Below are 20,937 nucleotides of genomic sequence, written 5' to 3'. Positions count from 1 at the left end.
TGAAATCTTGTCCCTCCCATGCCCACCCCCACCCCAGTTTGTAGCTCTGCTACATTGGGCGAGGTGCTCACTATCTTAGTAACTCCGTTTCTTCATGTGTAAAGGAGAACAATAGCAATGTCTGCCTCATTGGGTCGATGTAAGATCATAGGAAATCCTACACACCCAAGGGAAATGCCTAGTTCTGTGTTGGTGGTACCGAACCATGTTCCCTTTCAAAGTTCTTATTTTCTTATCTAAATTCCTCCTGCTGTATTTGGAGTTCTGGTCATTTTTTGCCCTCTCTGATGGAAAATGATCCCCAGAATAGAATTATTAGATTGAACTCTATGGAACTGTCAATGTTCAACACTATTGATCTCCAAAATGTCAATTTCATATGGTTCAAGGTAATACAAAAGTAGTCCCAAGCCCAAAGAAGGGAAAAGCGGCTTCCATTTTTACGCTGGTACTGAAACACACCGGAACAGCCTATACTCTTTACATTTGGGAAAGGTGAACCCTTTGGTAGAGGGACAGACACTTTCTCATCACATGTAAACTAACATTTGTTATCCACTTCCTGCTTACCAGGCACTTTGTGTAAATATAATTTCCTTTAACTCCACAACAGCAATGGTGGTGGATAGAAACACACAGCTCCTGGTGCTTCACTGTTAGTGTGCCCTCGGTTATGGGATGTGTAATGTGCCATTGTGGTTCCGGCCCACATGTCCACACCCGAAAGAGTATTTCAATTAACAAAGAAAGTAATATAAAGAAAGCCCTGCCTTCACTGTATAGGATGGCCCAGACAAAATGTAGTTCCACAGACGTTTGGATCAAATGCTCAGATATTTAGGGACCATCCCCAGTGCTGCTGACAAGGACGAGACGTCCTTGTACTTCTTCCGCTATCTACTGGTTGAAACTCTTGTTAACTCGGCAGTTTGAGCTGTCTACAAGGCACCATTCATGCTTTAAACTTTCAAGTTAACTTCCATACATAAAGACATGAAAAACAAAATCCACTATGGAACCCAAACAGATGAGAGCTCCCCAACTGATTTCTTTTACTCCATATCCTCAAAGAAAACAAATTTCTATGACAGTTCTACAGGGGGTATCACCTGTCCGTTCTATCATATAATACCTTTTCAATATTTTTTATTGAGTACCTACTATGTGCCAGGTCCCATTGGAGGCCAGGGATTAGCACACTACAAGCCTGAGGGCCAAATCCAGTCTACTGTCTGTTTTTTATACATAAGGTTTTTTGGAACGTAGCCACACTCATTCATTTATGTGCAGTGCATGGCTGCCTTCTGGCAGAGCGGCCTAGCTGTGACAGAAATCATCTGGCCTGCAAAGCCAAAATACTTACTATCTGGCCATTTCCAGAAAAAGTTTGTTGAGCCTATTCTAGATAGAGAGGATACAGTGGTAAAGAACAATAACCAAGTCCCCATGTGTCTTCAGATGCTCCTGTTCCTAAGACTACAGTGCATGAATACTTACTGCCTAAGGGGCAGCCCACGTCTGACCCACGGGATCACAGTCGATGCCACTGCTAGGGGCTTGCGAGGAACAAGAAAAAGGACGACAGGTGTGGAGACAGATGTGCAAGAGCAGGTGAGAGAGAGGAAGTGCTGGGGAAGTGCATTAGTGTGGAAACCAGCTGGAACAGGCAGGCCACAGGGATGCCCCCTGTGGGGCCCCCAAACCCACGGATGGGCCAGGAACCACATGTATCAGAATCACCTGGAGACATTATTAAAAATGCAGGTGAGCAGGCCCCACCCAGGAACCTGAATCTGAGTTCCAGAGGTGTGACTGAGTCTCCACCTTCTTAGCGGGTCCCCCCCACCCCCCGCCCCATGTGATTCTGAGGCACGCTCCAGTTGGAAAGGCACTGGGTTAGTGTTTAGTGTTAGCGAGCGGTCGAAGGTGCTCCCGAGGTGGTCTGGCCTGAGATCCACTCGTGGCAGGTGGGAAGGGGAAAGAATCGGGGCACGGACACACAGAGGTAGATGCAGTGAAAAGGCAGTTTATTGTCTATTCATACTGTACAGAGGAACAGAGAGAAGCCACAAGTACAGCATTGGCTGTCACTGGCAGTGTTATTTCTGAAGTCGGAACAGTCAAAGTACACTTCAGGTTACAAAGTACAGCAGCTAGCCCAGCAAGTCTACTTCAGAGTCAGCACGACAGGCCCCCACCCCACCCCCCAACCAACCACAGAAATGGAAATATTTACAGAGATGTCACTCCCCCCGAGTGAGCTGCTAAAGCTGAAAATTCCATCAACAACCTACATTCACTGAAAAGCTGCATCAGACACAACATTTTCTGGAACCCCTGTGTGATTTCAACTCTACTAAGTCAGGAGCTTGAGAGGAGGGAAGAATGTTCCAGAACCCTGCAAAGGATAGGACTCCTTCTGCTTGCCTGAATAGGATATCACGGAATTGGAGTTGGAGTTGCACACAGAACAGTTCGGATCAGGCCATTGCCTGGTGGCTTCTCTGGATGTAAAGACTGGTTGCAAAACCAAGGACCCGGATGGCTCCCTGTCCACCTCATCTCAACACTGTGAGGCTCCCGTGGTGAGATACGAGATGAGAGCATATCAACTCTCCCTTAGCACCTTCAGGCATCTGCATAGCTCTTTCATTTTGAGAGCTGTCTCCATGACCCTGATGTTCATAGCTGGGCTTGAACTGGGCCTGTTGGAGGGATTCTAGTGATGATGGAATTGAAATGACTTGCATGGGAACCAGACAGGTTATTTTTCTGCACTTGGAGAGAATGCTTATGACCTTGCCTTGTTGGAAAAGGCTCTTGGTCTTTTAGGGTCATAGAAAAAGGGTCCATCTGGGGCAAGGATGCTACCTGGGAAGAGAGTCTAACAGGGGTGGTGAGCAGACTCTGAGGCCTAAGCTGCTCTGTCCATCAGACAGAGGAACTGGTGTGGGTGAAGATCTTTAGGAAACTGAGTTTGATTGCAGTGGAAACTTGGGAGCTTGGCAGAAAATTGGGGGGGAAAATCCAAGAACTCTAAAAATACAGAATTTCATTAATGGGTAGATAAAGATAATTCTTTTCTGTGTCTACTTAACTCTGAAAATGTGGTGCAGCCCCATTGGTATTTACAAGGCCAATAATACCTCCTAAGTTTTATATTGTTGGTTTATACATTTATGTATAAACCATAGATGGCCAGAGGCTTCTGACTCACCATTTTACCCATATCATTTAGATGTACCATAATGAGTGGTCCCTTAACCTCCAATGAAGTGATTAGTTCTTAAATATGTGAAATAGTTGGACTTTGATCATTGCCGGGGTTGGCTTACAGTTAAAATGGCTATCCCCTTCCAAAACATCATTATTTATCATTAAAGGTATAGCCTAGAGAGCTATCAAATGACATGGTTTACCTAATGACAGGCATAGAAAGCTTGATCTTACAACCTAGGTCTGTTTGGAAACACTGGATTTCATGCAGTGGAGGCACATGGGCAGGCCACAGGACCTTGGATCATGCCCCTCAAGGTCTGGGCGTGTGCTACAGAACTCACCAGAAAGTTACCTTAATGGAATGGAGAAATAACTCAATCAAGGGTGTTTTCAAACTCAAGCTTCATAATGCATATAGATTTCATTATAAAAATATCATTCCTTAAAAAAATACATAAATGTAAAATACTACATTTCTAATTACCACTCCTTACTCCCACCCCTGTGGTACTCATCTTAGACTATCATGAATGGGCACACCTCTCAGTTATGGCTCAATCACACCATCTGAGCCCATCTCTCTTCCTTTTTCAAACTATGACACTTGTGCTTAAAAATATGCTCCCAGACCCAGAGAAGGGGTCCACAAGTTCCCCTCCTTCCCTGTGAGAAGGACTGCGGAAGATCATATGCTGCCTGTGACCTGCCCAGGAATGTCAGAGCATGATATTCAGACCCAGCTGAGAACATAGGAACACGCTTGGTTGATAGATGGGCATAGACAATGTCCAAGCTATGTCCACTTTATTCCCCTTGGGCCTGACCTGCAAGGTCCTGCCTCAAGGCTCCTGTGATGAAATTCACAGCTCTGAAGCAGTCTGGGTAGGGGTGGGGAAGAGAATGTTGTGTTAATACAGCTTTGGAATACAACCTGCGTTTTGTTTTTTGTTTTTTTAAAGGACAGAAAAGAAGAACATAAACAGCAATGCTAAGGCAAACTTTCAAATGGCACATCAGAACTCTGTTTTTGTCATTCATTTTGTTCACATCACAAGGCAGATACATTCTGTAAACATACATACCATACAGTACAGTAACCATAAGAAAATAAGGAGAAAGCCACCCTGTAATTCTTTTCTTTCTGTATTTCTGTTCTTTCACTCCAGAAGGACTGCCTGAAGTCTAGGGAGAATTTTATGGTTCATGAAATATACTTTTCTTTTCATAAAAATGCAGTGACTTGCAAAAAAGAGCCCCCCGTTGACTAGGAAGAGGCATTATGGGAGGAAGAGGACCATTTACCCCTCAACCTATAGAAACTTAGAAAATAGTCACAAAATCTAAAAAAGTCATTAATTTTCAGGAAACATTTTGGTTTCCTGCTTAGTAAAAGAGAGCATTGAAAAATTGTTTTTGTTTTTTGTTTTTTTTACAAAAGTTAAGGCTGTCCAGATCTTTGATGCAGAAACCCTGCGATCCCCAAAATTACATCTTATATTTTCAAGTTGAAAGCAAGGTTTCATGCAACGGTTCTGACTTTATGTTAGATTGGAGCGGAGAGGGGAAGCAGAGGCCTATTTAAGTCATATAAAAATTAAGGGAGGTGGGCGAGGCTGGTCTAAGGATCCCCAGGGAAGTTGCCTTTTGAAACTTTCAGGATGTAATCTTTATTTTATATTTTTCTACATTCAAATAATAAGCATTTTGGTTTTTGTTAAAATGGGAATTTTATCTTAGAGTTCGCAGAAGCTATGAAAATACAGACACATAATTGCATTGTGCTCCTCACAAAAGCCTGATTTTTCTTTGTCCCTAGAAAATGCAGGCCAGTTTTCCTGATAAGACCGGAAGAAGGCTATATAATGAAAGCCAACTAGCAGCGAGAATCAAAGATCTCATCTTGCTGGTTTCTTGGAGCTGTTTTGGGATACATACCATGACTCTGTTTACCTGCTGGGTTGTACCGTCCAACAGGACAAAGGATATTTGCTGGTTCTACCCTAATCAGTGGAGTTCTATATACCTTGATACATAGTAAATTGAGGAGCTTCTAAAAGATTGCATATTTATGAAGTTTCAAAACTTATCTGTGGTTTCCATAACTGAAGGTGCATGGTGCGGAAATACAACTTAAAACTGCTTGCCTTGGCATGGTTTTTACTGTAAACAAAGTTAACCCTTTGGGAGATGAGACTATTCCCACAAGGAATGGGCCCTTTGGTGAGCGGAACTCCACAGTGGGTCCAGTGACAAAGAGAGATGGCTGAGCATCTAGATTTTCGGCAAGAATGACAACAAAAAGTCCTCTGTGAATATTTTGTCTGTGTTCACCTGTGTTTTAAATGGACAGGGCGAATGCTTTTTAAAAAGGAAGAGCTGATTTAGTGGTTCGATTTTTGCCTCTGTCACCATATTCCCTCCCTCCTTTTTCGCTATCCATTGGTTCACTGGCATTAAATAAATGGTCATTTCAAGGGTGTTCCGTGGTCCCTTGAAATGAAATTCTGCAGGAAGCGAAGAGAAATGAGCTGTTTTCCCACTTGGCCTGAACGTTTTGCTCCGGAGAGGATACTGTACCTTGATGTTTTTTCCCCTTTTATAAAAAACTTAACCCTAACCAAAACAAAACATTCTACTTGTATGTAGGAAAAAACATGTTTATGACCAGGAAGTAAAACGGAGTTGGTGGGAATTTAAAGCTATACATGTACATTAACAGTTCAAAAAGGAGTCAAATCTAATGAACTCTAGAATTTGAGTTTCCTGAAAGTCTTTGAATACTTTTAGGTTGCTCAGGAGGCTTAAGGATACCATGCTTTGGGTTTGGCCAGAAGGGAATTCCCTCGCTCCTCATCCTCTCTACACCCAGTATTAAGTGACATCACTGGACACTATCAAATCACTTTTAGAGGCAACAAATTTTGCTTATGGAAGGAATTAATAGAATTAAGGGCAAAAGTGGTACAAGGTAAAAAAAAAAAATTCCCCTTAGTTTGTCCTATTGCACATCAAAGAAAACAAAGGCAAGGATGTACAAGTCATCGAGATTTGTCAGGATATGTAAGGTTAAACTTTATCATTTTAACCGTTAAAAGATCTTTAATTCAATGCCACTGAAAATCTCTAACAAATGAAATACCCCTCCTTTCCCTCTTTCTCCTCTTTCCACTTAAATTGGAACTGGATATATAATTTTAGAAGACAATCCAACTAACCATTGGCTCAAAAAGACCATGGTTTTACAGCTTCGTTACTGGTTCTCTAATTAGGTTATGTAAGTCAATACCCTGTATTTTTGGAAGGTGTGATACCATATATAATAAAGTTTTTACAGAGAGAATAATGGCAAGGAAGGCAGAACGTTCTCCATCACGACATTGAGGATATGTTCGTTACGTAGTTAACTTGTTGCTGTAGGTGAGATTATAGGTCTCATCCTATAAAAGTACTGGCTGACCCTAAATCCTCTATTTTGATAGGAAAATGATGCAAAATAAGCAAATATATGCCATATTCAAACAAACCATTTACTATGGCCACATATCATTTTAATAAAGGTAACATGTCTTCCTTTAAACCATTAAATGATAAGCTTTAATAGTAAAACTATAAAGAGACCTCTAATTCGTATAATTTGCTAATCCCTATAATGATAACTGATGAATGAAAGTGCAGATTATCATTGGTCTTCCAGATCTGCTGTGTAGGGTTGCAGTGAGAGGGGCAGATCATTTTCTTCATGAGGAACTAGCTCACTACGGAAGGACGGGTAGGTCATTTCTGGAACTTATCTGTCCTCAAAGACTGATTCTGTTTATCAAACAGCAAGCTCAAGGGTTCTACATTCTACCATTCCACTCACTAACTGTGCTTTTAAAAACTCCTATTGGATCATTGTAATCCCTAAGTGAGTAAAAAAAGATAAATTATGGTAAGCTTTTAGATTGTTTCTTTATTAAATAAATTATTAAAATAATAGATTGTCCAAACATTGAAACTGTTTTCATTTTCTACGTAAATAGGTTTATCTGGCACGTCATTCTCTTCGACATTTAAATGAAGCGTAAGTGACCATTGACTGAGGAGCGTGAAGCTGAGTGGGGAGATTTCTAGGAAGAAAAACCAGATGCTATTCCGAGATAAGACAGCAGCTTTACTCAACTGCAGCTGCTTTGGTGAACCTGAGATTATTTGGAGGGAATCCCCTCTACTATTCAAAAGCAAGCCATTGATGGAATCATCTTAGGAGGCAGAATTTAGCTCCTTTATTTGTTCCTTCTTAACTTTTTTTGCTTACCTATTGGTAATAAAGTGACTTACTTCGTGCTCATTGAAATATAATTTGAGAGAAATTAACTTTTAACAATAAAAATGTCATTTTTCCCCCCTTCCCATTTGGAATAAATATAAGTTCAAGCCAAGAAACTTATAATATTAACAGTTAGATTTAGCACTGAGAAAGCTATTTAGGACAAATTTAGTTGGTTCCATAAAGAAATTCTCTCAAGACTACCTTATTTTTTTCTTGTCTGCTTTCTACAGAGGCTAGACTTGATGGAGCATGACTTACTGTATAGTTTTTTAAAACTATGTTCTATAGAACATAGATATATCTTGTGAATGATTTGCAACAGTGCTGTGAACATCTGGGCAAATAACTTCAAGTTAAGAGATCTCTGTTATGAGAACCAGTTAAAATGTTACATCTTTATTTTATTACTATATTATTTTTTTTTACCCTATTGCTTCCCTTTGGTTTTACTACACATTGGTTGCTTGCTTTGGGAGAATGCTAAGAATTTATTCAAAGAATTGTTCATTGTGGTCTAGATTAAAAAAAAAAACAAAAAAACTATTCTTTGATGTACTGAAATCTCCAGAAGTTTAAGAAACATGCCTTAAGAAGCTCAGCTATGTGCCACTCAATTGGTACTTGTGGAATGAGTTTAAGTACTTAATGTGGAGAAGACAGGTCTTTCTTACACATTTTTTACATTTTCAAACTTATTTTGAAGGGTGGATAAACCTACATCGTGACGTTACGGGAAACATTCTCTTTCTCATGGAGACAGAAAGAAAAGAGTCCAGAAGTAAGGCTCTGTAATCAAGTGGGCAGGGAGATGAACAGGTAAATTCAGTTCCAGCACCGACCATCCACAATGAAGTGGAAACTTGGCAGCAACCACGGTAGGTCAGAAAGACTGTTCTAGAAATATGGTCACTGCAGAGATACTCCTCAAAATGATTCCTTCGTTGAAAATAGATTAACATGATCAGAAAATATCCGTGAAAAAGAAAACAATATAAAAATTTACATTTTTTTTTCTGAGAGAATAGAAGCAAGGCTCATGGATATGCCTAAGTTTAGAGATTACTATGAATGCTCAAAACAATGTTTGCTTCATGTCCTTAGAAAATTAAAAATGGTGCTTCATATATAAAGGGTCCATCAGTTAAGCCACAGAAAGAGACGGCTGCTGATGGGCAGGTTACGGAATCAGTCCTACATTTCAGCTGTGACACGCACTGGGTTCCTTTTCTTTTACATCAGACTTCATTTCAGTTTTAACAGAAGGAAAGCCATAGGTGCACAACACTGTAATCTGGAAGCTTATGTAAGGCAGCAAAAAGCATCACCCTAGATTGAACAGACTAAGTAAGGTCCACTTTTGGCCACGCTAACAACCAGCTGGAGCCAACAGCATTTTGCCACACACGATATAAAAGCAAAGATCCACAGCAAGGGAAGCAAGTGGGAAGCCAGCGACGTGGTGACGTGTGACTACGTTATAGGAACACGCTACAACATGAAACCCCCAATGCCGTGGGTTCAATTCCAGTCAAGTGAATTAAGGCTACTATAGAACGGGCTGATGTGAAGAGTCCATTCCAATTGAGCAGTAAGAAACTGATTCACTCTTGAAGACACAAGGAAAGGTTTAGAGGAAAAGCAAGTTCTTGGAAAGATTGAAGCACACACATGCACGTTGTCTCTCAGGTGAGGAAACTGGAGAAAAATGAAAGGGGGAGAAAAATAAGAGAGACCCAAGCAATCCAACTGCAAGGCAAAGCAGGTGTTTGCTTCCAGTTCACAGTATTGCAGTTAGTGGTACAGTGAGGTCTACGGAAGTGGTAGAGAGCCCAGAGGCTGCCCAGAAGAAAAGGGAAGAAAGAAGTGGTCACATGACAACACAGCATTGACAGCGCTTTTTCTTTTGGGTACCTGGGGCTGGCTCTGTGGCCAGACTCTCTTCCTTTCCTTCTGGGGATGAGGGCTCTGTGGTGTCTGAGATCAGCCTCCCGGACACAAGCTCGGCTGCATTCCCATCGATGGTGGACACGTCTGTCACTGTCTTCTCCCTCAATGACTTCTCATCGTCTTCGTCAATGAGGACCAATTCCGCCTTGATGGTTTCATCATAGCCTAGCACCTTCTTCGTCTCCTCTTCATCCTCGATATTTTGGTAGCCCATGAAAATCATGGTGACTGGTTGATCCAAGTTGGCCTCGGGCCCTTCAGTGCTAGGGGCTTGGGGCTGCTGCCCTGGGGTCCCGGAAGAATGATCTTTCCTAGACTTATGTACCATTTCTAACTTGGCTTCTTTGCAGAGCATGTGTTCCTTCGGGTGGCCGAGGCTCCCGTCTGCGATCACAGTTCTTTCTGACACGTGCCCTCCTCTGAAGCTTGATTGTCCCGCCTTCTGAATAAGCGCTTCTACATCCTTTGAGCTTAACTTGTGCACTCCATTTTCTACCACAGTGCCTCCTGAGTGCACCTCATATACTACTTTGGTACCGTCATCATAGACTTTGACTCCTCTCTGATGGACCCCCTCTGGGCCAACGGTGGATGCAGAGAGAATCTTGGTCTCTCCTGTTTGTTTGTCTTTCTCCACATTAATTTCCATGGCGTACACAGCTTGAATGAAAACAAGAGAAAGGAAGTGCATGTTACAACAAAAAAAGCCAGTGAATGGTTAATTGCCAAACAGACAAAAAAAGGGTTTGTGCCCTTTCTAGTCTAACTGCCAAGCATCTTGAGTGTTAGAGTGAGTGCACAGTGTGGACAGAGGTGGTTATATATGTGTTTTAACACAGCAGCTTAATGCACTGGGAAACCAGATGTGCAGAGTTACCGTATCTCAATGGCACTTATACTTTTAAGGAAGATCTGCTAACGTAAGACCACAAGCGACTGTATAGATCCAGTGTAATGAATTCCAGGGAGGCTGGCAACATGCAAGTTTATTTTGATTGACAGCTTACCCTAGGCTTATAGACAATTTTAAAGGTCTTGGCTAAGAAGTGTTGTAATTCCAAAATCTTAAATCTTTTTTTTTTTTTAACTCTTTCACTAAGCGTTCTACTGTTTTTTTCTGCATTTCCTTTTACTGTGAATGGAGAATATGCAAAGGATTTTGCAGGTGGGGCGTGGCTATTCTCCACTGTACTGTAAACTAGGCTGTTTGCAGGAACTGAAGTTACAAAAGCAGTCAGGTTACATGCTCTGAGTACTTCGATCACTGAGCTGGGTTTCTCTAACAAGAACTAGAAAAATAACAAGATGGAGGTAGTAGCGTCCCATGGCACTGGAATTTGAGGATGATGATCACAGAAAGCCTCTTTCTTCAGCCATGCACACAGTGCCAAGTCCTCGTGACTCTGCCCCACACCGTCTTTCTCCTCGGTCACCTTCTCTCTCTTCCACTGCCACTACTCAATATGCGACACTATTTCCGCTTCCCTAGATTATGGTAAGGGCTTCCTACCAGCTCTCCCCGTCCAGACTAACCCTCTCCAACTCATCCCAAGTCCTGCCACCAACCTGGCTTCCTAAGGACCTGCTCTCCTCTCTTCTATAGTCTTGTGTGACACTCCATCCTCTCCAATCCATTACCTCCGAGGCTCCCTGCGAGGCACACATTCTGGATGCTAGGACACTGAGCATTGGTCCCAGGAAGCCAGCTGTCCCCAGGCACGCTTTCCCTGGATGATCCATGGATTACATCAACCTCCACAACTTCAACACTGAACTCAGAAGTGGTCACATGACAACACAGCATTGACAGCGCTTTTTCTTTTGGGTACCTGGGGCTGGCTCTGTGGCCAGGCTCTCTTCCTTTCCTTCTGGGGATGAGGTCTCTAAAAACTCCCCCATAGTCTTCTTGGTTTTAAATAGTACCAGCACCACGTAGTCTCTCAAGCGAGAAGCCTCAGAACCACACCTGATTTGTCCTTTTCTTCCTAATTTCTTCCACAGCCAAACAACTATTGTGAGCTACTAATTCCATTTCAGACCTCTCCCCATGTACCTCCTCACCGTTGCCTCGAGCTAGGCCCCCTTCTGCTCTCCGCACAACAGCTCTGCCCCAGTCCCACCTGCCGCTTCTCAGAGTGGGGGCAAAGGTAGCCCAAGGTTTGTTTTGAAAATATTATAAAAAGGAAATGGGAGGGAGGGGGGAAGGGAGGGAGGAAGGAAGGAAGGAAGGAAGGAAGGAAGGAAGGAAGGAAGAAAAGGCAATTTAAGAAAGAGAAAAGGAAAAAGAAAAAGAACAAGAACAGGTGACAGAGACCATATGTGGTCTACTCTGTCTAAAATATTTACAATCAGGCCATTTATACAAAAGTCTACAGACCCTGCTAGCTTGTGCCCCATCCCGCCCACAGAACCTTCTTCACAAACCCTCTGTGGGTTCCTGTGTCTGTATAGGAGAAACTCCAAACTTCTTAGCTTGGCATATAATTCCCTTGGGAATTTGTCTGCAACTTCCTTGCTAGGCTTGTCTCTCTGCCCCTCATTCCATGTATACTCCAACCATAGCAAACTTTGCACTATTCCCAGAACTCAGCATCCTTCCCTGCCTGGCCTGCCTTTCCCATGGGGGCATCTCTGGTTATCATTATTTTTGAGTCCCTACCTCTTTCTGAATACTACATGTTCCCCCAGTGTGTTAAGAAGATCCCAATGATCATTTCAACTGCTCCCCTTTTCTTTAGCACAATCAAATAACACCATCCCACACCTAAACATTTCTTGCTTTTAAGATTCCCTTCTCATGAACTGGCCGTCTTTTGAGAGTTTCTATCCATCCAAATATGACCTATCCATCAGTGCCCAGTCAGCTGCCTCCCCACTTCCAGAAGGTTTCTTTGACCCTTCCATCTCTAAGTCTTCTCTCTCTTCTTAAGGCTCTCTGAACTTTTCTAAACCTCTCTGAAGCCACTTAACAATTTCCACCCAGAAGTATAATTATTTGAGGGAATGTTTTATTAGCTCCATCGATTTTTAGGATCCCTAAAGGCTAGTTTTTTGCCTGACATCTTTCTACCATTTCCCCACCGCACCAACACCTACCTTAGAGCCTTTTGCATACACGGTACCTGATATACAAATACCTGTGAAACAAATACTACTAATTGAAAATTCTACTTTGGTTGCCTTAATCTAGGCACAAAGACTTTGTATAACATGACACCAATGAAAAGGTACACACAGTAATTAATGTTTGAACTGGTTAGAAAAACAGCAATGATACTATTCCATCTGCTTGGGTAACAAGATACGCAGTCTGTTCACAGTTAACACTTAACTAAAAAGATTGTGAAGCCAGATCCAGTGCTTGATTTTCCTCATGTCCATTTTGAAAGTTTCACTTATTCAGCACAAAGATCTTGAGTTTCCTTCAGTGACATAGTGAGGCCAACCGATATTTGTCATGGAAGTACATGGGCTCACACAGGATGGTGATGTCAAGAGAAATATCTGTCTCGATTAGTTCCTGATTTCCCACCAAGCGTGTCACCAGAGAAACGGAACAGGCATTTAAAATTGTGTGTGGACTCCAAAGCCTCCTCTTTAAATATTACACTTACATTAAAAACACAGATTTGGGTTAAAATATTATGTCCTGTCACTACTAAAACACTCCTGGGACATATTTATAAATAAGGGTGATACTAATGATTGCCAGTTATAGGTACAATATCTAATTATCCCCCAAGCACTCAGTAATATGTGAACAAAATGACACATTGATTTGTAATCAATACAGAATATGGAACAAAACACTTCTATTTTTAGATCCATTGGTGATCGGGTACAAATTATTAACATGGGAATCTTTAGAGATGTCCTTCTTCTGCCCACCAATGAGAATGCTGTCATTGTTGCCCCAGTTTTCCTCTCTCCACCGTCCTAACCCCCAACCCTCATTTTGTCTTTGCCTGTTTCCCAAATCAGAGACAAGACAGAAAGGAGGATGAGGAGGAGTTCTGTGCTAGAACAGCTGAGTAGATGCACGCAAAAACGAGTTGAGAAACAAGGAGTTCAGTAGGAAAGAGCGTAAAAGCTGCGTGGGATATGGATGGAGAGAGAACATTTTTGTGGTGGTGGAGGGGATATGGGGAGTAAAGAAAAGGACATGTGAGAAGTGCTTCCGGGTGGGGATACGAATTGGAGTCCTTTTAATATCCTTCAGGAAAAATAAAGAACAGAGTTCCTTTTTAGTGTTTTGTGTTTTTTTGTGTGATTTTAAACCATATTTTGTTAAATGTGACATGGCTCTGGGATTGAACCACATGTGGCATGGTTTCATTAGGGTGACATATTTGTATTTATATTTACATGTTGTACACTGTTCTTTCAATATTTCTAGAATATGGAATAGAACATCATAGGACATTCTGCCAATAAAATAAGCCTAAATATATTATGCCATAAAATACAACATCCATCCATATTTTTTCCCCCAGATAAAATAAGGCTTCAAAGCAAAACAGACTTGTAACAGATTTCGTCAGGGTCTGGCCTCACATGCTTTGTCTACATCCACTCTCCTCTCTAGGAAGGGATACTTAGGTGAACACTTTGAGAAGCTCTTACTTAACACAATGGCAATATTTAGACTTCATGGATAGACATATGAGAATGTTATCAGACATTCAGAAAGCCACACAGGAGGTGTGAATATTTATCTTAAATATGCAGTTTACGAATAAGCATTTTTATTTTGCTCCCATTCTCAGCCAATAATATTTTAAATGTGAAGCAGGGTGGATATGAACCAGTAGGAAAATGAGGCTAACATTTTAAATTCAACACTTTATTTTTGATGCACGCACACAATTAAAAAAAATCCTCCTGCTTTTTACTGCTGCCAAGTGGTATTTCCCAAAGGTCTCTCACCTACGTCATGTTCTCGTGTATAAGCACAAAAAATACTCCCTTCTCTTCCCTCAAGCTTCCCCTGGCCACATGGGATACACTACAATTTGCATAGTGAGGAGGGGCTGGTGCTCAGCTTACTGAAAAAGAGTGAGGAAGGGGTGCTGCTGAGAAGAGGGGGTTTTCTGGGGAGCCCTTGGAAGAGATTTTGAGAGAGCCCCATGAACATACAGGAAAGTATGTGAAGAAAAGCTCTCTGAAATTTCCTCCCTTGAGGAAGTTTCTGGAGTCAGAGAAGAAAGAAAGGAGACAGTCTGACGGAAGTCCCAATGACAGGATAACTGAAATCTGGAAGTTTTTACAAAACGATATATTTAATTACTGATTCCCCAACATGACATACTGATGACAATAAGGTTGGAAGGTATAAAGCATTTTTGCTATTCTTTCCAAGAACCTAGACAGGGGAGTAGATGTTCATGATGTCAATGAAGAATAAGAACCAAAGTGGTGAGTTTCTGCAATGAATACAAATGAATGATGGAATTGGTGCTTTGATGTTGGGCCTCTGTGTTTGGTTTACTAGGTCCTTGCCCGCCCCTCCATAACCCTCTAGTCAATAAGGAGAACCTTAAAGAAACAGAGGCAGTCTAATGGGGATTGATAATCCTAGGCTCTAGGTTCTGAAAACAACCAGTTGTGGATTAGAGTGGGAGGCCCCTGGGATAGATATGTGCCTAGAAACCAGGGTGAGGGCAGGAGGTGAAGCTACTAGGGTCCAGTACACTGCAGAGCCTGGAGACGTGGGTCTGAGCAGCAGAGAATGCTTGATTCCAGTGCAAGTTTATGTCAACGGTTCTAGGTACTCTCTTGTTCCCTGTTCCCTTCAGCTTTGGTAAAGAGAAGACAGATGTACAGGCTCTAAGGAACCTAGGGAAGAGGAAAGAAGAGCACCTGACACAAGTGAGGGGCGGGGAGACCAACCACATGATTCCATTTCAGAATCGAGCCAAGAGCAGATCAAACAAGACACTGCGTTCTGTGAAGACGGAAAATTCAATCGTGTTCAATCCCTTGACTCTGGCTTCTAGCAGCTCACTTGCTTTGACTCACTGTGATCAGTGGGAGGAGGTAGAAGGCTGAAGGTCCACATGTAAAATATAAAATGACACAGCCCACTGTCATTAGTCAGTATGATGGGAGGTGTCAGAGAGAGGGAGGAAGACAGTGGGTCTGAATTCCTTATTCAGATGACACCCCATCTTTGGATCTCACTTTCCCCATTGGTACAAAGAAGAGTATCCACCTTTGATATCTTCTGGTGCTGTGCATAGCCTGGGTGGCTCATGACCCAGTGATGTGTAAAGTACATTAGGAGGGCAGGAGACAGCCAGATCATGACTATCACCCAGAAGTGAGATCACTGCAATATAATGAACATCCAGTAGCTGGCATCACACCTGGAATGTTGAAGAGAAACAATGCACATGCTTGGCTTATTCAATGAACATATATGCATGCGACCATTTCCCTTTGGGCATATGAGTATGCATATACATATATGCTCACACCTTCTCTTAAGGATGGAAATATAAACTTGGCTGCTGTGATGGAAATAACAATGCAAGTGAGGAAGTTAATTCAGAGTGGATCTTCCCTCTCATCCCAGCAGTTAGGCAATCTCTAACTTCAAAAACCAGTCATCACAAATTTCTTGGAATAATTGTTTTCCCAGGACACCTTAGTACAAACAGAAATAAGTCTGCAAAGGTGTGATGTCATGGCTAACAACAGCAAAAGCCACCTTCCCATATCTGACTTTGCTTCCACCTTCTTGGTCAAGAATGACAGTTTTCAGTCTGAAAAGTTCCAGAAAGAATATTGCTAAGAGGGAAGTGAAGCCTGGATGAGTGGAGAGGATCAGAAAATAATGAAGCAGCCAGGGATATAAATGCTCTCAGTGCTTTGGACCCAGGAATCAGTTCCCTTATTGATATATTTGTCTCAAGAATCTTGTACGCTGGGAAAGGTGCTAGAAGCAGACACCTGAAGTTCTGATTTAAAAAAAAATAAGAAGGAAGGAATTACATAAACTATGTAGAAGTAGCTTGACATCTTGGCTGGCTAAATTCTAAAGTTCATTTTCAAAGAGCAGAGACCACCAAGAACCAGAAAGGATTCATCAGGCAGAAGGTATACAGATGAATTTCATTTTCTTTTTGTTCAAGTTCTTGAGGCAATTTAGGCAAAGCCAGAGATAAAGCACATCTGGATCATCACCAAGTCCCTTATATTCCTGTGGACAAGACAGAAAAATGTGCCTTGGGTGTCAAGACAATTGCCAGAACTTGTTGCTCATTAAATGATCATGTCCCATAGGTGCCTATTTAGGGTTCTCAAGGGCCAGGAGACCCCAAAAGTGTGTTATAGGCCTCTGACTTTGGTTCCAACTGTTCAATGTTTTCATCGATGAAATGATGAAAAATAATAGAAGCTTGCTTTTCAGATCTGAGATGATACTAAATTAAGAAGGAAAGTGAGGCTGTGAGGTGCTACAATCAATAGCTATGAAGATCCCAACAATAGAGAAGAGCATTTCCTATTTTCAAAACTGTGAAACCCTTTATTCAAATGGAAATCTGATGCAGAAATACAATACATAAACCCAAGACCGAGGAGCTGCTGTGTCTGAAATGGGAGAGAAAACCTGAGGCCTGACTACTAAATCCCTTTACACCATTGCCCTCCCCACCTTTCACAGATGCCCCTCAGTGACCCCATGGGGCCCTGACACTTACAAGGGACAATCTATCAAGAAGAAATTCAACAGTCACATCAAATCTACAAAGGGCAGAAAGGTACATAGCTCATTCTTACTTTTGCCTTTTGAGATTAAGAAATAAAGAAGTTTGTAGGTTCTCTGAACAGGGGAAGAAGTATGTGCACAACTAGGGACAAAAGACTCCATGTTTCAGTGGAAATGATTCTGGAACAATGACTACACTGGATCAAGGGAATGAGGTTGAGCAGTGGCATATGTCAAATGACTCTGAGGCTTTACTTTAGAACCTGAAGCTGAAGGGCCACGGTACCAGAAGAGTGAGTCACATGGTCTGCGGATTCTCGATCTGCTCTGGGGGGAGATCAGCCCACCCCAGAGTATGTGGAACAGCTATCAGCACTGCACTTCAGGGAGATAAGAGACAAAGTGGGGAGTGTTCAGTTGGGAGGGACAAGGATGGCGGAGGGTGTCTCAAAGCAATCTCATTATTTTGGGACAGCTGAAGAGACTGGGGCTGTGGATATTAAGGGGATGAAGAGTGGGGATCTAGGAAAGACCAGAAATGATAGTCATTTTCAAGTAGTTAAAGGGAAATCAACTTTGGTTTGTTCCAAGTGGCTCCAGGGGACAGGATAAAGACTGATAGGTGGAAGATGGAGGCAGACATCAGAGGAAGGACTTCCCAATGGTCAGTACCAATTAGACAGAGTGGGCCTCCTGGAGGGACACAAAACTCCAGTCACAAAGGTGTGTGACTGCGGCCTGGGGACCTGTTGCAAGGCTGCCAAAGCCTGGCTTCATGTTTGATTGGAATAGATGCCTCCTAATTCTAAAAGCAAGGATGTTAAATAAATTACCATTTATATAGAATCCTAAACCTACCAAACTCCAAACAACCAGAATATTTGTCATAATACTGAGAAATAACAAGTGACATTTATTAAAATGGTCCCAAGGAGTGCCTGGGTAGCTGAGTTGGTTGAGCGTCTGACTCTTGATTTCAGCTTGGGTCGTGATCGCAGGGTCCTGGAATCAAACCCTCCATCAGGCTCCATGCTCAGCATGGAGTCTGCTTGTCCCTCTCCCTCTGCTCTTCCTCCTGCTCTCTTTCTCTCTCTCTCTCTTTCAAATAAATAAATAAAATCTTTAAAAAAATAAAAATTGAAAAAATAAAATGGCCCTGAGACTGTGCAAATTTCCAAAAGGATGTTCATAAAGCAAGATGGATCATGTCCAGGAGAAAGGATTCTAGTGGAGAGTGACATTATTTGGTATGCTATCCATGCTCTGTGTAATCACTGTTGGCCACAACTGGTAATGAATCTGGACACCCCATTCCAAAAACAGTCTAGACAAAGGAGTTAACCACATCAAATGCGATTCCTTCCAAAACTCTGCGTGTATGTATTTCCACAGTCAGATACATCTATGCAAATTAGTTCTTCAGTAATAAAAGTACACATCAACTTATTTTTGAAGATTCTGATCACATAATACTTTTTCGAAAATGCATTTGCCATTGGATCATTATGTTTTTGCAGCACCTTCAACTATGAAGGATGCTAGGTTGCGATAGTGCCTGTATTCCCACATGCCCAGCGCTGCAATCACATTAACACTTTATTTATTCTTGCCCATTACACTCGTTGACTATCAATGCTGCTCAAACCCTTTTGATACCCCTTAAAAATGAGTTGGCACACTGTCCCTATCCTCTCCCAGAGCTGATCCATTAGTTGGATCATATCACATGTCCTGTACGGTCCAGGAACCTGTCGTGGAGAGGGGCTGGGAAGCTGGTTACCCATGCTTATCAGGAACTATCAGCACCCAAATGTCTAATAACCAGCAGAGGGTGTGTGACTCTTGAACGGCTATCACCCTAGTTGACCTCAGAGTGCTCCCTGGAGCATAGGAGAGCTTGCGGCTTAAGCCTCTGCCAGTGATTCTTCAGCTACACAGCTGCAGGCTCCAAGAACTGCTTTCTTGGTCCAGGGACACGTGAACCTGGCCAGGGTCTGACCAGACACCACTTAGGTCCCACCCAATTCTAGAACTCCGTGAGTTAGTATGCAAAAGTAACACGCTAAGATGTTTACGGAGATACCCAGCAGATATTTTATCAGTGCGCACGCTGACCATGTCAACACTTACTTGCCATTTCATGGTACATTTACATTAAAAGAAGGAGGGACTATTTGCTTCACAAGATATTCAGTTTGGCCTATATAAATGATTTCTTCTGGCTTAAAAGCCCATGAGTGTTTTGTTTTATGCAAAGTGTCATTATGTGATTTATTTTAGACATAAACTTATCTAGATTATGCAAAACATAATCGGATGTGCCTGTTTGAGTTCACCTACATTGTCACTAACTGTGCAACCCTGGCAATTCATTTTTTCATTTGACCCCTGGCCCTCAGTGCATTTCTGTGTAGAGTAAAAGGATAGGGTTAGAGATTGATTTTTCATGTCCATCCAGTTCTGATTTCTGAGGCACATTCATATTGAACAGAGCAAAGCATAGCTCTCTATAGACTTTATACTCGTAAATGTATTGTTTTTTAAAATCCACCATTGTGAAAAACATTAGCAAGAAACACACGTTCTTTAAATTGCTAGTTCCCCGCCCCCGCCGCCGAATATACCACAGTAGCTCAGAAATAATTCCAGAAATGGGAAGACTTGGAAATATATATTTATAATATACAAGCAGCTTGATTCCCAAAGGAGTTGGCAACATACTCATACACTTTGAAAATAATATTCCCCCAGCTTGCATCATAGCTCATTTGATCTTGTACATTTCCAATATGGAAAATAAAAACCCCTGGAGGCAGAGTACAGATTAACTTTGAGAATGAGGAGAGATATAAAGACCATAAACACGAGAGACAGAGCCCACTAAAGGCAAGGGGGAAATGCTCTATGATTTTCTCAATATTCCCTCCTATTCAGTCCTTAATTACTCATCAGGGCCTAGTACCTACACTCCGTGGCCACTGCAAATCCTATGTCTGAGGCTGGGCTGAGGACAGGGTCCCCAGTGGAAGGCTATCTGGGAATCCCTTATTATTAAAGCTCCGAGAAATGCAGGCCCCGTGGCCAGTCCTGGCATCGAAACCAAATAGCTCCCCAGGACTTACCAGCGGCTCTGCTAGTCCCGTCCTGCCCAGGTGATGGTTCTGCTGTTCGTGAACAGAGGATTGGCAGGTCGGGGAGCTGGGAGGAAATGTAATTTACTGCATCTGGTAGCAGAGAACAGGGAATACAATTAGGCACAGTGTCGGGAGGCCCAGTGGGTTCACTGCCGAAACAGCAGCTTGTCTGCCCTACATAATGGACCTCGGAAGCAGCCACTGAACGAGAGGATCAGGGTAAACAAAGACAAGCATTTGCCCAGTGACTGGTATTCAGCAGAGTAGCTGAGGTAGGAGGGATCCTGGCCAGAGAGCTCAAGCCCCAGGACTGCTCTATGTATTAAAAGATTCATCAGAAAGCTCTAGATTCTAAGAGTACAATGAGTTCGGCAGGGGGCGGGGGGGGGGGCGGGGAAGGGGATGGGCTAATGAGAGCCATTATCAACTTGGTGGGATTGACTAAATATGGGACATCAAACTAGAAATATGCCTTCAACAGTAGTGAAAAATAGATTTGGGGCTCAAAACTTGAACTGGAAATGTAGCTTCAGGTGCCTGATTCATTCAGAAGACCTATTTTATAGACACTAAAAAAAAAGCTCCCAAAGCCCTAGAATTTATCTCACATTTTA

General features: G+C 42.3%; 1 protein-coding gene across 6 annotated transcripts in view; it reads right to left on the bottom strand.

Annotated features, from left to right (window-relative positions):
• PALM2AKAP2 (PALM2 and AKAP2 fusion) overlaps positions 1-20,937 on the bottom strand; it is a 441,240-nt gene that overhangs the window by 182,573 nt on the left and 237,730 nt on the right. For 3 of the 6 annotated variants that reach the window (XM_081803345.1, XM_081803346.1, XM_081803348.1), the window contains 2 exons: positions 20,312-20,413; positions 9,443-10,138 (listed from right to left, as the gene is read on the bottom strand). The exons of 1 other annotated variant lie outside the window; for it this stretch is intronic. In XM_081803345.1, the coding sequence (XP_081659471.1) occupies positions 9,443-10,138; positions 20,312-20,413 (798 nt within the window). The remainder of the gene's footprint in view (positions 1-9,442; positions 10,139-20,311; positions 20,414-20,937) is intronic. 2 more of the 6 variants (XM_081803349.1, XM_081803347.1) reach the window with 2 other exon arrangements.

The sequence above is a fragment of the Leptonychotes weddellii genome, chromosome 14, assembly GCF_054177405.1.
Source record: "Leptonychotes weddellii isolate Sample4059 chromosome 14, ASM5417740v2, whole genome shotgun sequence".
Taxonomy (NCBI): Eukaryota; Metazoa; Chordata; class Mammalia; order Carnivora; family Phocidae; genus Leptonychotes; species Leptonychotes weddellii.
Note: the sequence above shows the minus strand (reverse complement) of the source record. Positions and strands in the feature narration are given on the sequence as shown.